The sequence below is a fragment of the Pezoporus flaviventris genome, unplaced genomic scaffold (genome assembly GCF_033815535.1).
Source record: "Pezoporus flaviventris isolate CSIRO_AGI_PZ_B2104156 unplaced genomic scaffold, CSIRO_AGI_Pfla_v1 ptg000015l, whole genome shotgun sequence".
Classification (NCBI taxonomy): Eukaryota; Metazoa; Chordata; class Aves; order Psittaciformes; family Psittacidae; genus Pezoporus; species Pezoporus flaviventris.
In genome coordinates this window covers 17,297,658-17,319,092 of record NW_026892563.1, presented here as the reverse complement: position 1 = coordinate 17,319,092, position 21,435 = coordinate 17,297,658, and the positions used below count along the sequence as shown (strand labels likewise).

The window sequence follows — 21,435 nt, the reverse complement described above, 5'->3', positions numbered from 1 at the left end:
AATACACAATGAAGTTTCAGGATCTCTAAGAAAAACAGAATACTACAACTGTTGATCCAGAAAATGTATTTACCAGCCAACAAACACCAAAAAAAATAGGCTAAGGATGAAACCTCTAAACACTGCTCCCTGGAAGATGGAAGAGCAGTTATATAAGAAATAAACACTAGCAAAAGGATTTCCTAATTTAAAAAGAAAACTCAACCTGTACAGGGCAAGACATCAAAACTCCCAGCTGTGCTGAATACCATACCCTTGGGAAGGAACAGTGTACAAATCCTAACTCTCTTACCCTGGGAAATAAAATAACATCCATCATGCATGGGGTGGATGCAGAAAGAAGATCAAATGAATAAGGATTTGCTTAGAGGAATGACAAAGAGAGGTAAAGTTAAATGTTAAAGAGGTAGAAGTTAAAGCTTCTGGAGATGTGATAGCTTACACCTCCTGATCCATTGCACAGGCTCTGTCCAAGAGTGTAAGAAACAGGTAAGAGACCTAGCAGTACAGCTGCAAAACTAAAAATTAAGAGGTGACATCTTCAATTACCAGCACTGCTATGAGAGACCAGAAGGAGCTGGAAAATGTACCAAGATGTAGTGAAAACTAGATTATAAGGAAAAAACAACGTAAAGAAACAGTTCAGAGTTAATTAATAGTTGTAATCGTGAGTAATCATAACAGGAAACATTTCAGCAGTAACAGTTAAACTAAAACTATAAAACCTAGTGGTCTTGGTAGGTCTTTTTGTTTTACAGGGTGATCGCCTGACAGTCAACTTGAAAAGCAGCAGACAGATCCAGGGACAGAACTGCTGATTTCACTAATAAGCGAATGTGTAAGTACCAGAAGGAATCTAGGAGAGCTATCAAGAAGGTAAAAATCTTAAAGCAGTGGGGAAACTAATTAAATGCTATCAGCACTCTATGTATCAGTAGTTAGCAGTACAACATATCAGTAGTTAAAGGCTAAGAAGATTGTGTGCTAAGTTTGTGCATACAAAAGCATGAGGTCTGAAAGGCAGTGAATAGTACAACATTATGATTTAACCAGAACAGAAGAAATACTGAAGGAAAATTACATAGGTACATATGAGAGGATGTTCATACCTCTCCAATAACCATACTTAACAGCTATATCCTTTTCTTTCTAAGAATTGACCCTATAACCAACACTTCTATAAAGAAGATGGCAAAGGTTGTGTAAAATATATCAGCTGATGATTTAAAATAAACTATAAAGTTTGTCTGCTTATAGTAAAGAATATGGGGAAACAACTAATGGAGGATTGGAAAAAAAGTGGCCAAGTATACTTGTAAAAAGTCCTCCAGATTTCTTGTAGGCCCCATTTAGGTATTGGAAGACCACTGTACGGTCACCCCTGCGGCTTCTCTTCTCTTCTCTTCTCTTCTCTTCTCTTCTCTTCTCTTCTCTTCTCTTCTCTTCTCTTCTCTTCTCTTCTCTTCTCTTCTCTTCTCTCTTCTCTTCTCTTCTCTTCTCTTCTCTTCTATTTTCTTCTCTTCTCTTCTTTTCTCTTCTCTTCCCTTCTCTTCCCTTCTCTCTTCTCTCTTCTCTCTTCTCTCTCTTCTCTCTTCTCTCTTCTCTCCTCTCCTCCCCTCTCCTCTCTTCTCTTTTCTCTTCTCTTCTCCAGACTGAACAACCCCAAGTCTCTCAGCCTGTCTCCATAGAGGAGGAGCTCCACCTCTCTGACCATCTTTGTGGCCCTCCTCTGTATAAAAGGTATGACTTTAAAAATTCCCCTAGAGTCAGTGAAATATTCACATCTAATGTCTCGGCATTTCTCAGCAGGTGAGGGTTGTGTCTTAGGAGTGGGGGACTTGAGCCCAAGTTCCATCTCTTGGCAATGGTCCTGATGGTCCTCTGATTACTGCAAACTTGAGAGTCAGCGAACTCTGAGGGACATCCCACTCAGAGGGAGATGCTGGTTGCCACCCACTGCAGTACAGGAGAGCTCAAAGGGCCTCACTTTGAACCATTATTCACAGGGTTGCAAAATGATTGGCTTTAGCCATTAGTAAATTTCCATACTGGGCACAATCCAAGTTGGTAATTACTAGGAATTTTTCAAAACTCCAGTAACAATGGCACTGTTCCACTCAGGCTACGATAAAGGGAAGGAGTGTTCTAAGGCTGTCAAGGAATGACTGACTATCCCTACTCTTGCTTCCCACCTTAGCCAGGGAACAGAAGTCCCTACTACAATCAGTGCCTTCCTCCTTAGCCATGCAAGAGCTCCTGGTACGGGCAAGGGACACTTCATCACTCAATTCATTATACAAAGTCTAAGGTCTGGCAGAAATTCCAGAATCATAGAGCAGCCCAGAGGATGAGGTGGGGAAGTAAGATGCACCATCGCCAAAATACAGAAAATTGAGCACCCCATTCCAGTCCTCTAGATAATGATCTATGTACGCTACATGTATGCATGCTTATTTATGAGTATCCCTTTACGAGCTCACAATAGGTATTGCAAAATCTTGGGAGAGATGAATCGCTAATGAACTCAAACCCTCCTATGAGATCTGGGCCTAATCACAACATCTTCAGTATGTCTGCTACCTTCTTCACCATCTCACCAGTAAGACTAACAAAGGATTTGTAAAATAGTCAACAAATAAATACATCACTGCACAGTCACAGAAGGATTATCAATAATTAAAGTTACAAACAATTATCACTCAGTTCTGAGCCTATTGTACATTGAAAAAGGAAATGTCTTCCTTCAAGACCACAGGGCTGCTACATGTGAAAATAAATCCAATTGTAATGTTGTTTATACTGTTAAATACTGTACATATTTACATGTGGTGTATCTCCTGCTGATGACAATACCCTGTCATGGGATGGACCCATCTGCTCCACAACACCTAGGAGGCAAAAGCAGATGTTGCCACAGCACTGCCTCATCCATGAATTGTCAATTGCTGCAATGGAGCTGGCAGATGGGTGTAAAAGCTCTAATCTCCTTGGTTCTCACATACCACCCAGCATCCAGATCTGCTATGGGTTGTCACTTTCTCTATCTTGCCCATGACAGCAGCCCAGCTAGTTCTAGAGTCCAGACATCTAGTCCAAAGCTCTCTAATATGGCTACAAGGATATTATGAAAGACCATGCTGAAACCTTGCCAAAGCAAATATAAACCACCACTACCACTCTGCCTTCATCCACTGAAACAGTCCTCCCATTATCTCACAATAGAAAGCAGTCAGCTTGATCAGGCACAGTTTGCACTTTATAAGTCTATGCTGCTGTTTCCAATCACCTTTTGTTCTTCACATGCCTGATAACAGCTTCCAGAAGGATTTGTCCCTTAATTGTCACATGGTTTGGGGTGTGGCTGATCATCCTTCACCTCCCTGGACCTTCACTGCCCTCCTCAAGGATGAGCATGACATTTGCCTTTTAACATTCACCAAGGGTTCTTCCCCATTACTATGACCCAGCCACTCTTGTGTACAGATAGGAGGCTCAACCAGGTTCCTACCTCTCTCCACTGAGATCAGGAGCATTTTACTTAATGTTAGTCTCCATTTAGGAGACTAATATTAAGGCAGTCACCTTTCCTGCTCAAGATATTTGGCTGCCCCTCCTTCTTTTTAACCAGTTCCACGCTATCTGCCCTTGATCATCTCATTGCTATAAAGACTAAGCAAACCCGGAGCAAATGTGACCTTCAAGGGGACATGCAGCACGATGGGATTATTCAAGGACTCTTATAATTTCATTGAGAACAGAGTTGGCAGTTAAATTTCATGTCTGTTTGACAACCTATCCATCTCTTATATACGTAGGTATGACTGTGTGCGTGCATGAGTGTACGCCTGCAAGTATTGGCTAAACAGGACTGGCCAGGAACAGATGGTAGAAGAGGTTGGTTGAAGGAAGGATAAATCCTTCCACCCAGTTGGAAGTCCATGGCAGCAGTTCCCAAGCTACTCTGCTTGGGAACCTCCAGTGCTATGGCTGCTCTCTTACTGTCACACCGAGGCTCACATCCCTGCATTTGGGAGTTCCTCTAAGAGCATACTGGTGGTCCTAGGTGGCTTTATTGAGCCAGGACCAACCAGTGCATGTCTCTGGCTACATGATGCAGAAGTCTGGGCTTGCCGTGGTCACTCTGACTTATGGATTTCATCAAAGCAAACAGAAGCAGCTTGCCAGCTACTTCAACTTTGAGGGCCAAGCCGAGGGCACATGGGAAATTGCCAGAGAGAAGAAGGGGATCAGAGAAGAAATATTGCCAGCAGCTCACTCCCGTGCTGGGAGATGCTCATGCACAGAAAATTATCCAGAAGCAATGATAGCAGTAACCATGACAATGTCAGAAGCACAGCACTAGCAGGGTTCCCTCAGGGATTAACACTTTTCCACGCCATGAGCATATCTCCCTTTTTCTGACTTGTGCTGTTGTTCCAGTGGTAGTTCATGTTTGCTTTATCTTCCTGAAAGCAGAGCTACCTGAGAAATTGCTTTCTCTGTGAACTGCAACCAAAGTTGCCTCATTTCACTGAACACACTGCTATTTTCTAAGATGTGACTCAGAGCCTTTCAGTTAGGTGTCAGCATGTGCTACTTGACAGAAATGAAATCAGCATTAATTCCACTTTGTTTTTTAGTAAGTTTTTGTCTTTTCCTGCTCCAGATCATGAGTGAGGTACACAGGGAGCAGAGCTCAGAGAGACTGATCCTGGCTGTGTATGAGGACCTGCTTCTCACAGCAAAGGCTTCATGCATGGGTGGGTCACTAACAAGCATGATCTTGGTGGAAGAGAAGGAAAGGCAAACTGTGGGCACTAAGTAGCCTGACAGCTTGGCAGACCTTTCTCACTGACTGCTCAGTTCTCAGCCTTTCGTGCCCACACCAGCCAAGGGAATCATTATTATTATTACTATTATTATCATCACCATCTTCTTCTACTTCTTCACCATCATCATCATCATCATTATTCTGCATAGCTCATTTTTACTCTTCTTCTGTATGTGTCAACAAAGATCAAGCTTCACCAGTGCTTACCACTGGGCTAGGAAAGCCCAGCAGTGCTCTTTTGCAGTACAAGAAATTGCAGTAATAAGCATAAAGAGTAATACTCAGCATCTGACAGGACGACTGATGTAAGCTGTCAGCCAATATTTGACTTTCCAGGTGAGATTAGATTTAGCATTTAATTTAATATAAACACAAAGCATGCAGTACAAGGCACTTATTTAACAGACAGTTGCTTACACCCTTATGCAGGCTGGAGACTAAAACTTTAAGCTCTCTCTGCTCCTTACAAGACTGTCATCATATTATCCAGTGGAGTTTTAAAATCCTGAGTGTTAATCCTGAATCTCATTAGAGAAGGTCACAGGAAAGGTAAGTTTCTGTTGGTAACTCTTTATTATTGAAACAGCACAGTGATTTTTGTTCTGAATTCAAGGAAAATGCAGATTTTAAAAAGTTTCAAGACAGTCTCCATTTGGTTTTGCCCATAGCTTGTTTAATTTAAATAGATTACCTTTATCCCCTATGTTTGAGTGTGAGTATATAATTGCAGAGATCTACATGCATGTGTACCTGCGCCTTTCCGTGTGTGTGTGCACGCTGATGTTGCAAAGCTAGTTCAACAAGTAAAAGGTAGGTAGACTGCTGAACTCCAGTTCAAAAGACACTGCAATTTCTTATTAGTGATGAAAACTCACTGTCTCTTACCATAGTCTGCAGTAAGCTCATCGCTGCTTGAAGACTGCACTGAGATCAAGTGACTTTTCTTGGAAGCTTTTGCCCTTTGTGTAGGGTTTGGTTGGCCTGAAGCATTAAAGGACAGATATTATAGAGGAGCACCAGACTGAAATGCTGTAACATACCCTTCACTTTCTGCAGGCTAGGAAGCCGCAATCCAGTGAAACCCTCCTGTTTATGTAGGAAAGGCAGAGGACAGTGGTACTTCTCAGAGCTTCTTGAGAACTCCTTCACTGGAGTCAGTATGTGCCAGTTTCTGCCCCAGATCTAGCTCAGTTCAAGCAGGACCAGATGGATCAGGGAGAGTGACTGGATCAGGGGACAATTTGGACTGACAAGCAATCAACTGCTGAGTAGGTATCTCTCTTTCATCTCTCCCCATTGCTCTGTTCAAGGGTTAACAGCCTGGGACCCTCAGTAGGACCCTTTGCCCCTCTGCTAGCAATACTAGCAACACTGAAATCAGGCCTTTGAGAATGTCTCCTGTGGGATGGAGACCTGATTCATGCTTTTCTGAAGAACAGCTGGGTCTGACTGTGGCAAGGTCTGGGATAGCTGGAAGAGGGGCAGGACAGATGTGGCTCTGCAGCACTGCTCAGCATCCCTGCCCCTTTGGGATGGCTGACCCTAATGACCCAAGAAGCCATTTCAGGTATGAGGGCTCTGCTTCCTTGTCCCTTCTCTGTCTATCAGGCTACCATTTAGGAGTTAGCTGTCTGGCTATTATGCTCCCACAGACTCATCTAAGATTGTATGGGTACACCAGCCTTCACACCAGATGTAATGTTTGACACCAAACAAGAAAGGGGAGTCACATCCCTCCCTGAGAGATCCTAGGAAGCTGCCTGTAGTGGCAATGTGCCAGCCTTAACACAGGACCCAGTATGTGCTTTGTCTTCTGGGCAAAATGCTTCTTCACTCAGTGTTTTGCCTCAGTAGTGAAGGCAGGGTGCCTCAACCCCTGTAACGTGGGTCATGGGGGCCCATGCTAACTGGTCTTCACCAAGGTGTATCTGGCTTCCCACAGGCTAAAAGTGACCCAAGTGAGAGGAGGTATAAGACCTCCTTGGGTCTCTGAACATACTGAACCTCTCAGAGATGAATATTCTCAGCTTATCTAAAATTAGTACTGCACTTTCAAGTGGCAGGTGGAAAGTGCTATTAGCCAATTGTCATAATGCAGACAAAAGAAAGCAATGTAACTGTTTCAGTATAGATATTTACTTAAAATAAATACCATGTTGTCTTTAGAGCCATAACTTGCAAGGATGAATGAGATACAAAACTTCACTTGGGCAGTAGAAGATATTTTCAAGGAAACTTTTCTCACTTACATGAATGGCTGGAGGAGAAACATGACGGAAGCAGCAGACAAATTGCAAGCCAAGGTTGATGCTGAAAACTTTGACTATGTTATTCTTTATTTAATGGTGATGATTGGGATGTTCTCCTTCATTATTGTGGCAATCTTGGTGAGTACTGTGAAGTCAAAGAGGCGAGAGCACTCCAATGATCCCTATCATCAGTACATCGTTGAGGACTGGGGCGAGAAGTATAAAAGCCAGGTTCTGAATCGAGAAGACCTCAAGTGTGTGATCCACGAAAACCCAGGTGCAAGGGACAAAACAAGCCCTGGATCACCTTGACTTTTTGACAACATCTGCAATGAGGAAATCATAAAGCCACGTGCAGGGAACTCACTGGAATTACAAACAGATGTGAAACTGTTTGTTAAATTAACAAACAGGACAATGCGAAACAGAGTGCTGAGGAAATCAACATTACTGCTTCCCATGAGGACTCTGGCATGGCTGCTCAGGGAACACCCAAGAAAAATGCGTGATTGTGCTTTGCTTTCATACTCTGTTCTTCAGGAAAATAAAACCAAGAGAATGAGCGAATGAATTACTTGACTTTTTTAAGAATTTTTTAAATCCAGAAGCAGATCTGGATGTTCCCAGAACAGAATAACTGTGAATTAGTGGCCAAAAGTGTTGATTTAGATCCAAACTGTATGACTTAAGCCCAACTTAAAAATGTACAGTAAAATACCAAAATCTCCATTTATTGACTGAACAATGTGTTACAGTATGAATCAATCATAGGAGGTAACCTTTACCTACACACATTTGTTCAAAACTGTTTTCTTAATGATCTGTCTTTTTTTTATTTCACTATTCCTTGGCAGCAAAGGTTAAGCCACGGCCTTTTGACAAGGTCTGGTTTATAGCAGTAGAGCTGCTAAGCTCATGTCCTAGTTGTGTAGGGCAGCTTCCAGAGGTTCATTATCTGTCCTCAAGTCCATAACTGGCCAACCTGTCTCTTCTGCTGCTCCTTGGTTCTCCAGAGTAATGTCTATCTGGGGTGCAAGCCATGTGATGGAGGTGTTGGTTACATCCCATCAGCCAGGGCTCAGTCTAAACCACTGAGATCCTGCCTTCTGGCTTTCAGAGGAGGAATTTCCAGACCCAGTTACCAAAGCTGTCCCACTGCCATGCTTCCTAAGGGATTTCCATGGTAGGTACTTGTTTCCAATGGCTAGGAAATGGGTTTTCAAGATGGTTTGTCTTCTCATGTGCTGCTGAAGTATCACAAAGCCTGCTCTTGGGGAATAACAAGAAGCAGAACTAGTGACACTTCTGGTATTAAAACATGCTTCGTTTTGTAGGTTTAGCTCCTATTCACGTTGCCAGACTTAAATTGCTGAAGCTAAAAGTTCCCATGCCGTCTGTCTATCGTGTGGGCTTGTTGTTTGTTTTTAGACAGTTTTGGCTGAAACACTTCAGCCATGTCTGGCACCACGGTTCTAACAATTTTGTTTTGCTCATCTTAAAAAGAAATGAAAAGGGCTTCTTCTCTTGGGAAGCTTTGGCTTGCTTTGGAGACTGGTCTCGAGATTGGGCACAGTAGCTGCTGTCATGCTCCTGATGTGACTTTTGCTGGCATAGGAATAAGCCTGTGACATCTCAGCCTGCAAGGGCTGGGGAAGACTTGTCAGGTCCCAGAGCACAGCCTTGTGGGGAGCCTCTCTTCTCCAGCATGTGCCCTTTCCCCCACCTCCCCGGGTGGTCTGTGAATGTCTGCCAGCTCCCCTGCTCCCACCATGGGTGTGCTCCACAACCAGGCTGCGAGGCTTCCCTTCCTCTCAGTGCCCACCGGCTACAAAAACAGATATTGGGTTGCTGCACAGAGCGGGCAGCGGGGCCACGCTGCACTCATGGAGAGCCCCTTTTGGCAAGGTACAGCCGGGGGACCATGCTTGGGGCACTTGTACGGCTGCACCAGCATCCCCAGAAGCTGCCTCGGACCCGCTCGGGTCCTACTTGCTCTGGTAAAAACAGGCAGCAGCTGAGGCTGTTGCCAGGCTGGATGGGTCTTTGAGCAACCTGGTCTAGGGGAAGGTGTCCCTGCCTATGGAAGGGGGTTGGTTCTGGATGATCTTTAAGGTCCCTTCCAACCCAAACCACTCTGATTCTACGGGGACCTGGCCGGCTTTGCCCTTGCACCTACACCCCCAGGGCATGTGGGAACTGTTTTACCTCACAGTTATTATTTCCGGGGTAAGAAACACGGGGCTCTTTCTGCTCCGGCCTCAGGCGGCGGCCGGGACACGGTGCGGTTGGGGGACAGGCGCAAGGGCGCGGCAAGGGTACGAGACAGCTCCGGTCCCTGCCCCGCCGGTGCCTGCCGCGGCCGCTCCTGGGAGATGTAGTTTGTGGCGCCCTGCCGCCCGGAGCCATGGCCGCGCTGTGAGGTAGGAGACGCGTCTGCTGGGCCTCCACTCACACCCCTCCTCCGCGCGGCCGGCCGCGGCGCCCTGCGGGTTGGAACCGGGCTGCGGGGCGGCCGGGAGAGATCGGGCAGGAGCGGAGCTGCCCCCGTTTCCCCCCGACCCGGCCCGCGCTGCTGCCTCCGGCCTGCTCGCCTGCCCGCCAGCCCCAGAACCCTCACTCCCCTCGGCCTTCCCCTGCCTCCTGCCTGTTCTGCTGCCCCCGGCTGGAGCGTACCTTCCTTTGCCCTGCCTCCTGCCCCCCTTTCTTACTTTCCTGCGGTCCTACCCCCACCTCCGTTTGCCTGCCCGCCCTGCCCATCGCCCTGCCTGCCTGACCCCGGCGTCGTCCTGGTTCCTGCTCCGGCCCCTGGGGCCTGAGGGTGTGCGAGGCGGCAACAGAAGCTCCCTCGTAATAACCTGCGACCTCCCGGCTGCCTCTCAAACGAGGGACTGTGTGGTTTAAAAGCTGCTGGAGGCATGTTCGCTGGCCATAAACCACGGGCAGGCATGATACAGCGGTCTCACTGCAGGGTACAGGGCAGGGCCACCTGGAATTGTGCTTTACCCTGTATGGATCTGCCGAGTTTTTGTGTTCTAAGAAAAAAAATGAATAAGTACGAAAGAGGGATCTGAAAATATCAATTGTTGATAAAGTTTGGTATGGGTTGCTGGCTGTCCTGGGCATTGGTGCTGCAGGGACCAGCACAGGTGCCAGGGCAGAGGTGGGGTAGGGATGGAGGTGGGGGGCTGCCAGCCTGGCAGACCCTCTTAGGGCAAGGTGGTAGCTGCAAGCAAGGGCCTGCAGCTTGCCCCTGGTATGTGGTTGAAAGGATGCCCTGGGGAGCCACGGTGGAACAGTCAGATGTGCCGCTGACATTTTTAGTTTTCGTTTGGTTTGATACGATTTTAATCCAGGTGCCATGATCAGTATATCCCATCTGCTCTGTTCTTATTTTACAGAGTTTGGAGCATGTGAGGAGCTGCCAGAGGAAATCTCTTATTTTAATTTCTGCTTCTTCAGGTATGAATATCTTATATGGCTTTAGGTTTTTGATGTTCCTTGAGTTGGTGTTACAGAATCATAGAATCGTTAGGGTTGGAAAGGACCTTAAGATCATCTAGTTCCAAGTTTACAGACTTCTTACTGTTGTGACAGGACAAGGGGTAATGGGTTAAAACTTAACCAGGGGGAGTTTAGATTGGATATAAGGAGGACATTCTTTCCTGTTAGGGTGGTGAGGCACTGGAATGGGTTGCCCAGGGAAGTTGTGAATGCTCCATCCCTGGCAGTGTTCGGGGCCAGGTTGGACAAAGCCTTGGGTGGCATGGTTTAGTGTGAGGTGTTCCTGCCCATGGCAGGGGGGTTGGAACTAGATGATCTTAATGTCCTTTCCAACCCTAACTATTCTATGATTCTATGATTCTTCATCACTGACACTACTGTAAACTGAATGATTGCACAGGTCTTTTTATGGAGTGATGTCTTTACCCACCTGCACATAGAGAGGCAGTAAATGTGCGCAAGTCTTAGTGCTTCTGACTTAGTATGACTACTGCATCTTGTGGCAGTGGTCTATGAAAGATTCGTAGCACAGCAGCTCTGGCTCTTGGTTGCTTCCACTGTGTTTCTTTGCAGCCTGGGCTGCAGCAATTTTGCTTTTCCATATTGCTGTGTTTTCCCATGACCCAGTATTTTTTTTTGTTGTTTAAGGAAGCTTGATCTTGTCTTGCAGATGCGGAGCCTGAAGCATAACACAGCATGTCACATATAGTGGTGGGTCCTCCAGTGACTGTCCATGTGGGAAACACTGGTTTTGCTTCCTGAAATGTGTGCATTAAAGAAAGCAGTAATGAAACAGGTGGAGTGAAACCACTTTTCTAGCTCAGGACATACTCAACCATCGCACCATTTTAAATGCAGTCACATAGCCCTAGTAGCTCACTGCTTTCTGAGGCCTTGGGGCTGGTGACTGTTACAGCTTTTTACAAAGTGGATAAAATGGAGTTGCTCAGAAATCCCTAGTAGACAAAATAATATCTTGAGTCCCATTTTGTTGGGTAGATGGAGTTATTGGCAGGCTGAGTGAGGCATTCAGCCAAGACAACTCAAGTGGGTTTGTGAGTACCCAGATGCCTGTGTAGATGTTTTCTGGTGCATTCAGGCCAGTTGATACTCTGCTGCTGCATAAGCAAACAATGGCATGAGTGGCTGGGCTGTGATGTGGTTGCTGTGGTGGACTGGAGCTGTAATTCAGTGGCTGAGAGACCTGGATTCAATTCTTTGCTCTACCACAGACTTCCCATCTGACTGGGGCCCAGCTCCTCAGTCTGCCTGGGGTGGTCTGGCTTGCACAACACAGCGTTGTGCAGAGATCCTGGGGCTGGTATCAGCCAAAATCTAGCTCTGGGACTTGGTGCAGCCCTCCCTGGGAGCTCTTTAACCCTGCTGAGGATACGAGCCTCTAGGGCCGTGTTGGTGACCCGCTTTGCCTGCTCTGGACCAAGAAGACCTCACAGCATTTGAAGCTAATGGAGGATTGCTAGTACAGCACTGAGGTGTGTGATACAGGCAGACCTCCCTTTCCCATCTGCAGTAGTTTCTGCTTCACAAAGGAGGTAAATATGCTAGTGATTGTGAGATGCAATCATGGTGAAGAAGGTCATGAATACATGTTAGTGTGATACTGTTTTATCCCTACTCTGCAAAGGAGTCTAAATATGTGATGGCTAGCTTGTGGAGTCTCAGGCAGGGCTTCAGGCAGAGGCTAGTGCTCCTGTTTCTTTCTCACGTGGCTCAATACGAGACCTCCTTGCTTGTGAGTGAAGGTAATAGTGACCTTCTGTGGGGCCCAGTTTCTGTTTCCAGTAGTGCTGTTTGTTAAGGGAGCTTACATTTTCCTGGAGAACAAACAATGCCTGACTGTAGATGTGTTCTGAACTCCTATCTGTGCCTTATCTGTCTCTGAAAAGGCAAACATGAAACTTCAGCTGTTTATTTGCCTGCATGCTTTTAAGATACCACAACCTTGAAAGTACAGTGTCTGAGCTTTTGCTTTGGAATTGATGACGACCTCAGTGCTAACAAATGTTTCTCAAATGTGAAGTGAATCCTGCCATTTTTCTCTCCTCTTCCTACTTTCTTCTTCCTATCCCATGCCCCAGCTCCACCGTTTTTTTTCTGTCCTGGTGTTTCAGCTGTATTTAATAAGGTCTGGATCAAGATGGAGACCAGAAGAGTCAAGAGACAAAATGGGAAGAAGTGCTTGACCACAGGGGGCTGATGGCACAGGATGTGGGAATGCAGTGAGGAGAGAGTGGTAGCTTTTCTGCTCAGTTCCAACTGCAGAAGACACTGTGAGGACAAGCCATCAAAAGTGTCAGCTCTTACAGGAAACATTTTGGATCAAAACACCACTCTTCAGAATAAAAGGAGAATTCCTTTCCTTCCCGTCCTTTGTGACTTCAGTGCAGCTACTACTGGTGGATACAGAATTCAGGCAGATTCAGGCTCATGTCTCAGCACAGCGGAAATATTACAAAAGTGTTGCGCTGAATGCTTAAATAATTGGCTCACAAGCAAGAGCATTCACAGGAGTGCACACTGTGATACACATTATACACTGCTTCTTGCTGGTGGGACAGTACCCTGCAATCAGACCCCACAGATGGGCTCACATAATGTTTGCTGAGTCAAAAACTTTTTCTGTACATAAAAAAAATCACTAAAACCCCATTTTCAGCAGCGTATGCCAGATGCTGGCATGTGTTTGAATGGCTGAATTCTTGCCTTTTTACAACATGTTGCAAAATTGATTCTGACTGAAGCACAGAATTTACAGCAATTTAGGAGAAGAGTGAAGGCTGTTGCTGATGAGGCTCCCATCTATGTCAGCATTTTGAGATGAGGACACCCTAGTTGGGCAGTGCAGTCCCTTCAGATCAGGCCAGGCTTGTGTAACTTGAGTTTCATTGAGAAGCATGTAGCTGTCTGAACCATGCACTGAGAACGTGATTCTGCTCTAATGCAGGATTTTTGCTGTGCCCATCTAGCAGGGGACTTTAGCTCTTACGAGTCACTGAAATTCTGAAGAAAAGATCAGAAGTTAAAATGCTTTATTTTTGGAGGTGTAATGCTACTGACTTGTTAGTTCACAGTTGCCCTGACATTTTATCAACAAAAGGGAGCTGCACAACTTGGGATCGACACAATAAAAACTGAATGACAAATGAGTTGGCCACACCACTGCTTTAGTTCGATCTCAGTAACAGAGATCTCATGGTGTCTCTCAATGGGGATGTTTTCAGGGTGGTCTCTGCAGGGTGAGGATTTTGCAGCTGAGGGAAGAGGAGAGAGGAGGACAGCCTAGCTGGAGAAATAAGGGCATCTATGAAGAAGCTGGCTTAGCATCGCAGGAGCTGCAGGAACATTTACTTGATTCCTTGTTTCTGAAGAAAGGTCAGCAGCAGCTATTGTGGTGTGGTGGTGATTTATTCAGCCCAGCTGCTGGTGAAGGTCTGGACTGAGCTGGAAGGCTTCTTCCTGCTTTTTGACAGTGAATCTGTTGTTGCACATACAGGAAACACCGAGAGGGGGTTAGGCAGGGAAATATGCTTAATTTGAAATCTGGTAGCTGGCATGGTGTCAGTGCTGGTGGAGCAGCAAGCAGAGACTGGAGGGCAGTGCTGTGACTGCAGCCTTCAGCATCCCCTCTAGCATTTCTCACCTCCAAAGTTCAGCTCTGAAGTACATGTTGACCACTCAAGGGATCCAGTGAGTGGTTGGTTTGCCTTTGTGTTATAGGCTGCATGGAAAATGCAATCTATTAGTAAGTCAGAGAACTGATAAATGATACTAGATACTAGGATTCATTAGGCATTCAGGCTCCAAACAGGGCAGGTGAGCTTAAAAACCACAAGGCAGCTCTTCTGGCACTTCTGACTGCTAGATCTCAAACCTCAGTGAGGCGGTGTGATGTGCGCATGTGTCAAGCTGTTGGAAACAGCCAACACTGTTTTCAGTTGGGCAGCTGCCGGGATGTGCTGTACTTGGTGGAAGCCCAGCCTGCGCTGTCCTCAAGCGTGGCACCTGCCCGGGGCCTGTCAGACCCCTGTCCTTCAGCAGTGTGGATGTTGCTCCTGTCACTCAGCACCAAAAGGCAGATGTAGGTCATTTCTGGACTGCATGGCTCTGAGACGCTGCCAGGCGCTTCACAGCAGTGAGTTTGTCAGGTGCAGGGTTGACGTGCTGAGCAGAAACAGATTGGCTAATTCGTTTTCAGTTTCCTTTTCTTGAAGATGCTCCTGCCCTGTTCTGTGCCTGTACAAGTGTGACGCTCATCGGTGCAGGGTGCACCTTGCTGCGGGACAGGCAATACCATCACGAAGCCAAGATGGTGGCATTTAACTGGAAGGTGAGGATGTTTTGCATTCATAAAAGGGGACTCAGAGGTGGCTGGATGTTTATGCATGTAAGATGTGGTTGGTTTGTCCTGTGTTTAAAGGTGGCTTCCTTGCCTAGGTAAAGGCTGTTTAACCACCACACTCTCTGCACCTCAGGGACAGAGGACTCCTTATGCTGTCCTTTCTTGCCATACATGCTTGCACCTTGTGTGTTGGCCCCAGTACTTGCTGTTGGGGCCTCACACTTGTGCTCATAGGCAAGCTCTGCTCTGCTTGCCTCTGCTCCTCACGTATTCCCCTTTCCAGGCATTTCTCTGGCTCTTCTTCCCTAAGCTCCTTTCATTATTGGAGAGTGTTTCTCTGCTGTGTCTTTCAGTGCACGGGGGACATAAACACTCTGCAAGATATGTGCATTTGAGCAAGTATGTCATGCATTAACAATTTAACATGTTAAAACCATTTATCAAGAAAGCCAAGTCTTGGCTTTATCTTTCTGGTGTTGCAGAACTGTGCTCAAAAGAGATTGCCACTTACAGAATGTGGGGAGATTGACAGAGGATGATGGGTTTTTGTAGAATTAGAGGGGAGTGTCCTGATATCAAAGGTAATGTGCAACTTGTAGAGATCGGTGTTATGAAAGACCCCACCTGATTTGTGGCCTTTAAGGGAGCACACTAATGGTGTATGGATACAAGGGTTTTTCTAAATTCAGTAATTTGACAATGGCCCAACAGCTTTATGAGGTGCTGGGAAGCCTGCTAAGGGTACAGAGGCGTACTGGGAGGCTTGCTATGAGGGAGCTGGCACTGTGAACCTGCTGTGCACCACTGAAAGGCACGACTGATCCTGATGGTCAAGTGGTTGCTTGAAACAGTGGCCTGGGAAGTTCATGTGCCTTCAATATCCTACTGGAACTGACATCTTTCACTGAGTGGCTGTGCAACTCGTTATATTTGTATTTTGAGTTCAGTGTTATTCTGTTCCATTGGTATTGTTCCATTTGCATTTTACTTTCCACTCCATGTGCACTTACAGTAGCGTGCTTTTATAACATTGAAATATGTTGTGCAATTTTGGTGATTCCAGGCATTAAAAGCTCCTGAAACTGAATGATAGGAGGCTGTGGGTTTTTTACTTTTCTTCTAGTTTAAAGACATTTATCTATACCTTCCAGATCTGGTCAAGTTAATTGCAAAACTACCATGGATTAAAATCTCTGGGAGCACAGAAGTGTGTTTGGTGATCACATCTGATAGCTCATATGGATCTGTGCATATGTGTACTTATGTGAGAACCGTTCAGAAGTGTTTCCACTTCTACAATTATCCTAAGATACTCAATTATTCCCCCTTTTTAGCTCCAAATGGTGCCAATATTCTGTTTGCTGTAAAGCAAGCAAAAGCAGCAAAGACCAGTTCAGAGGGGCTTTGTATATAAACTTGAGTGAACTTGTTTTCGCCTTTTGCCCTAGACATTGATCTGCCTAGTTTAAAAGTTTCCTGCAGGAAAAAAAGCATGAACAGAGGAGCATTACCATTGCTTTGAATAATGCTGTTCCTGTAGGAAGCTGTGTAGCATCCCAATAGATTAATTTTTAATTGTCCAAGTGTTCCTGTAACTGCCTTAAATACGTTATTTTGCATTTCAGGCTTTGGAAAATTTCCCATTGCTGATGTACATTTTGGCAGCTAAAACATTGATTCTTTGCTTGGCATTTGCTGGAGTAAAAATGTACCAGAGCAAAAAACTTGAAGAAAAACTGAAGAGGCAACATGAAGAGAAATTGAAAGCAGAAGCAGAGAAGAAGGATGACTGAAGAGTCTTTCAGGTATAGAATTTGTTTGATACCTTGGTGTTCGATAATGGCATTGACACGTTAATCCCATTACGTTTTGACTTGAATGCATTTGGATCATGCGATTAGAACTATCACCGTCATCTGAGTTCTTATAAAGTTTGTCTCCTGTGATGTTTCAGTGTATTTGCACACCTGTATCGTGCCCATTCTTTGTAGGAATTGCAGTTCCCACCAGAATTCTTGGCAGTCATGGTTCATGATTTAAGAGATCTTAGCACAGTATTCCTTCTCTGCTCTTTATCTCCACCCAACCAATTGCATAGGAAGTCCTGATGTTTAGAGATGGTTAAATTGGGCAAAAAATGCATGCGAAGCATGCCAGATGGAATGATACAGTAAGACCTCTTGGCTTAAGACACATACTTAAGATAGAAAAGAATCTGCCACTCCATATTAGTTAAATACATGATAGTTTATAGAGAGTTCAGCTGAAAGGGCCAAGTCTTATGCCATGGAACTTCCCAAGGTATCAGAAATGCTACAGAGTATGCTGTGTAACATCCACCATATATAATTCACTGAGAAAAGTGGACACCTTTCTGCATAAAAAAGCGAAGTGATTATTATAAGATTTCCTAGTTTGGGGTTTTCATTTTACATGTGCTAAAGTCCTTCCCTCTGTTTTCAACGTTTAAGCAATCATTGCCCTACTGCATCAAGTCCATTAGCAAAATGAGTGCTGCCTAGTGCTAAGATGATATTCTCTGACTTGTTTGGTATGTGATTTTTTTGTATCGGTTTGTTTCACATCTTTCTGTTCTGCAGCAAAATGGGAATTCTATTCTTGCCTGCCCTTTGGAAGCTCAGTGGGAGTTTGATGTAGTGTTACTCTTTATTAAACTAAAAAATTTACTTTCCCCTGTTGAGGTCATCACCTCACATCTGAAGAGAATTTCAGTTTTAGAAATGTTTACTAATTTGTTTTGAAACCTCTCACTTTTATTTTTTTACAACATCGGAAATTTTGACTAGAAATGGGGCCCTGGGAATGACAATAGGAACAAAGTGGTTCGTACATGTAGGAATAAGCAACAAAACTAAAGGTATTTTTCAGTTTCCTGTTTACATCAGGTTGAGGACTTTTCTCTGGGCAGACTTCTACCATTTTTAACTTTTATTTTATATCAGTTTCGCTAGCCACTGGACAATGCTGTGAGAACACTGCTTTCTGATTTTGTAGTCAGTTATATGGAGTTTTGTTGCTAAACAAATGAGAGATGGGCTGCCCTGCAAGTGAACAAGCCTGCCACCTGTAACGAGGAGACCATACCGTGCTGTGCATGCAGCATTGGGTCCCTGGGAGTTCTCTTTGGCAGAGTCCACAGCCCAAGGGATTGCACGAGGGTAACGAGCTTATCCCACAAGACCTCTGTGTCCAGCATGTGACATTGGCCTTGAATGACTGGCTTTAAAGAATCCCTGATATTGCAGTAAATGCCCTACTTGCCCAGTCACCCCATGTTGCGCAGCAATGGTCCAGTCTTTCCTAAATTCTACCATCTCTTGGGCTGTCTGCCATGTCTTTCTATAATGGGCTTGCAAGAAGGGGTGAATTCTCCTACCCTAAAAATGTCCACCGGTGTCAGCACCTCAGGCCTGTGATTAGCTCTCATTGCAGCGTGACACGTGAGCAGGAGGATTTAGCCCATGTGCTGCCAGTATATCATGCCTGTTCTCACTGCTGATTCTCCACCCTGTAGATTTTCTGACACTTGGCAGCTTGCACTGGATTCCTTTCCTGGAAGAACGAAGCCTTCCTGTAGATGAAGGATGTGTCAAAGGAATAAAACCCTCAAGAGTAACATTCACTTAAACTGTGTATCAAGTTTTATATGTACAGTGAAATAGCTAAGCCTCTATTTATGCAATAAAAAATCCTTTGTTAAAAAAAGTAATGGCTTGGTTGCTGCTTACTCAAATGATACAGCAGCAGGGCAGGCAGTTTTTAAAGATTAGCTGCAAGCAGGTGGCTGGTTTTAAAGAGAAAACCACTCTGAATTCATCATGGGTGTGTACGCGGTTCATGGACAGACAGAAGGGAATGGGGAGGGCTCTGTGTAGCTTCTTTAGAGCAACTGCTTCCTGCAAGAGTGTAAATCTGAGACTTGTGGACCCTTTGTTGAACCCAGATGAACAAACCCAGGAGAGCGGCTTTTCCATTCAGGTCTTTCTCAAACTACTTTCTGCACCTAGGAGTTCCTCAGGTTAACACAAATCGGTATCACTTTTGGCAACATTTCATGCTAGGAGGTTTATTACACTGTTTTGCTGTGCATAGTATCTGGAAGCATGTATGGCTCTCTGCTACTTGGCCTATGAAGCAGAAAGGATTTTCATTAATATTGCTAGCTATTCCTGCATGTCCTGTCCCATGTTAGCATGGAGGACAAACTAACTTCATCTTTGTAGGTTAATCAACAGAGCAGGTTTTTTTTGCAGAAGTAAAGGCTTAGGCATGTGTGTCAGTGCCAACAGGTGCGTCTCCCTTTGTGTTCCCCTTCATGTTTCCATTATAAAGCAGTTCCTAGATCCTTGTGTCTCCTGGAAGTTAAGCTGAAATCTGACAGTGGAGCAGGGAGAGGAGGGAAGAGGAGAGGTGGGGGGCCCTTGGTGAAGCCTTGGGGACCACCAGGATATCGTAAGCCTCTGGGATGGCTCGCTGCTGCCCAATCTCTGTGACTGCAGGATGAGGTGCCTACTGTGGTCACACCAGCACAGGCTGCTGCGATGTCCATCTCTCAAGTACTACCTGACTAGGTTTGTGTGCAGCTGATACGGCTGATGCTCAGAGAGCTCTTGCTGTGGTGGAGTTACTCACTGGGAGTTGCAGTGATTTTTTAAATCTTGCTGTTCATGCAGTCACCTTGGTGACTGGGAAGTGTAAGTATTGCAGAAACCCATTCCAGGGATACAGCAATATCCTTCCTGCAGAAGCGTCAGGACTGCCAGGGTAGGGAGTTCTTAGTGCCATTGTAAACCAGCAGTTCCCCTCTACCATCTCAGCAGTCATCTATCTATGCAAGGGTGAAATTGGATGGTAATTTGACTAAATGGCTCTTCCATGTTCAGTGAGAACTGACTCTGCTAACCACCTCCATTAAACAGCTGTTGAGCGAAATGCACCAAGGTACTTAGCTAAGCCACAAGCCCAAACTAACAGGAAATTATCAGTCCTGTGTAGTCTCCACCAGCTTCAGAAGCAAGCAGTGCCTTGGCTCCGGGCAGTGACTCGTTGCCTTTGCATATTGGCCCCAGTCGATTTTTATAGACTCTCAACCAAGAGCAGATTTTTCTAGACCAAAATAATAGTGCTTTTTTATTTATTTTTTTTTTTTTAACTGAAAGCAGGGGTATTTTCTGCTTCAATACAGTTGCCCTTTAAGCAGTATCAGTGGTACAAAAGCTCCACTTAAAGCAAGTCATTTAGCACCAGAGCAATTGGGCACCATTTAGCACCCAAAGCAATCAAGACTGGCATTAAAATGAGGTGGCCCTACCTTGCCTTGTGTGTATAAGGCTTTAAATCTGGTGCAGCCTGGCTGCTTTTGTCCTTAACTTTGGAGTAGGGAGAAGGCATAGATAACCCCCAGAGCCGGCTGATTATCCTAGAGTTTTCCTGACCTCAACCAATATCTTACATACCAGGGTAGAGTTGTGATCTACGCTATCATTGGGTAGGTTATAGCAGGAGCATCCTGTGTGCCACAGTTGCGGCTTTGAACAAGAAAATATGCTGACACTGGGGGGAGACAGCAGCTCACATTTGTTTCAGTTTCTCGTTCAGAAACCAGCTGGGGACCTTGAAGTCTGGTTTCTTACTGAAAGCAGGGTTATGTGATTAGTCCGAGGAAGTTTAGAAGAGGAACAGAGAAATAGATTCTTCTTTTAAACTTCCAGAAGCTTTCAGAGTGCTTCTACAAGTGAGAGCAAGGCAGCAAAGATAAAGAGCCTTGAAGTGCTCACTCTGAATGGGTGTGCAGCTTGTTAGATTGCAGGGGATATACACAGGATCCTCGAGTAGATGTTCCCATCCCACAGGGCAAGCCAGACAACACTCTTTTGGTGCCTACAGAACTTCAGAGTCCCTCCTTCTTCCCTGTTGCATAAAAATACTCTTCAAAAGGAGCATCCATGTTGTATAGATGGGCAGCTTAACCTTGCACAGTGCCTCACTTGCATAGGTCTTTCACTACCAGAAGCTGTCATTGTCATCAGTGCCAACTGCTGAAGACAGAAAATAAAAGGATTACTGGCTCTTAAACTTCTGGTGTTCAAGCCTTTAGGCTTTCTTTTGGTGAGATGAAGGCCATGTGTTTTTAAACAAGGGCCAGAATCCTTGTTTAGTAATAAAGAAATAAGCTGTTGGGTGTTTAAGGGGGAAAAAAAAACCCTCTCTTAGGTGCTGTGGTTACTTAAGTGGCTGCTGGAATAGGTCTTTTCCATCCTGAAGTAGCTCAGTGGCTGAGAGGTATCTGTGGTCCTTAAAGTGAAAAACAAGTATAGAAGCATTTGACAGGAGTGTTTTTGCATACTCCATTTTAGACTTTGGCTAAAATGAACTCAGCTTGATTTACTACCACTGAACACTTTTAGTCTGAAGGCCATGAGACTTTTACCAGAAACACAACAGCACTGATGCTGGAGGAAAGCAGAGCTCTC

General features: G+C 45.2%; 2 protein-coding genes and 1 long non-coding RNA gene across 8 annotated transcripts in view; all 3 read left to right on the top strand.

Annotated features, from left to right (window-relative positions):
- LOC133269399 (uncharacterized) overlaps positions 1 to 1,398 on the top strand; it is a 50,068-nt gene extending 48,670 nt beyond the window's left edge. Inside the window, exon 4 of the long non-coding RNA XR_009743444.1 lies at positions 1,343 to 1,398. This is a non-coding gene — a long non-coding RNA (uncharacterized LOC133269399). The remainder of the gene's footprint in view (positions 1 to 1,342) is intronic.
- Positions 1,399 to 1,637: 239 nt separating this feature from the next.
- On the top strand, positions 1,638 to 7,651 carry KCNE2 (potassium voltage-gated channel subfamily E regulatory subunit 2). 2 transcript variants are annotated; one of them, XR_009743442.1, is made up of 2 exons: positions 1,638 to 1,740; positions 4,667 to 5,039. XR_009743442.1 is itself a non-coding variant. In XM_061453615.1 (2 exons), exon 2 carries the CDS (start codon positions 7,015 to 7,017, stop codon positions 7,390 to 7,392), a length of 378 nt encoding a protein of 125 aa, XP_061309599.1. In that variant the 5' UTR covers positions 1,717 to 1,740; positions 6,998 to 7,014; the 3' UTR covers positions 7,393 to 7,651. The 2 variants fall into 2 exon arrangements, 1 of the variants encoding a protein (XP_061309599.1); XM_061453615.1 differs by lacking the exon at positions 4,667 to 5,039 and adding an exon at positions 6,998 to 7,651 and having other exon boundaries at positions 1,717 to 1,740.
- A 1,803-nt stretch (positions 7,652 to 9,454) lies between these two features.
- On the top strand, positions 9,455 to 18,667 carry SMIM11 (small integral membrane protein 11). 5 transcript variants are annotated; one of them, XR_009743441.1, is made up of 6 exons: positions 9,479 to 9,500; positions 10,434 to 10,539; positions 14,814 to 14,929; positions 16,567 to 16,746; positions 17,955 to 18,009; positions 18,477 to 18,667. XR_009743441.1 is itself a non-coding variant. In XM_061453611.1 (5 exons), the coding sequence occupies exons 3-4, from the start codon at positions 14,909 to 14,911 to the stop codon at positions 16,732 to 16,734; spliced, it is 189 nt and encodes a 62-aa protein (XP_061309595.1). In that variant the 5' UTR covers positions 9,482 to 9,500; positions 10,434 to 10,539; positions 14,814 to 14,908; the 3' UTR covers positions 16,735 to 16,746; positions 18,477 to 18,667. The 5 variants fall into 5 exon arrangements, 4 of the variants coding, with proteins under 4 accessions (XP_061309598.1, XP_061309595.1, XP_061309597.1 ...); XM_061453611.1 differs by lacking the exon at positions 17,955 to 18,009 and having other exon boundaries at positions 9,482 to 9,500; XM_061453613.1 differs by lacking the exon at positions 17,955 to 18,009 and having other exon boundaries at positions 9,485 to 9,500; positions 10,479 to 10,539.
- The last annotated feature ends 2,768 nt before the right edge of the window (positions 18,668 to 21,435 follow it).

What these genes read in the sequence shown, in the direction of transcription:
- KCNE2 (XM_061453615.1), top strand. Translation starts at nt 7,015, where the DNA reads ATGAATGAGATACAAAACTTCACTTGGGCAGTAGAAGATATTTTCAAG.
- SMIM11 (XM_061453614.1), top strand. Translation starts at nt 14,909, where the DNA reads ATGGTGGCATTTAACTGGAAG. An exon ending in TGGTGGCATTTAACTGGAAG is followed by an intron (nt 14,930 to 16,566) that starts GTGAGGATGTTT and finishes TTTGCATTTCAG; the next exon opens with GCTTTGGAAAATTTCCCATT.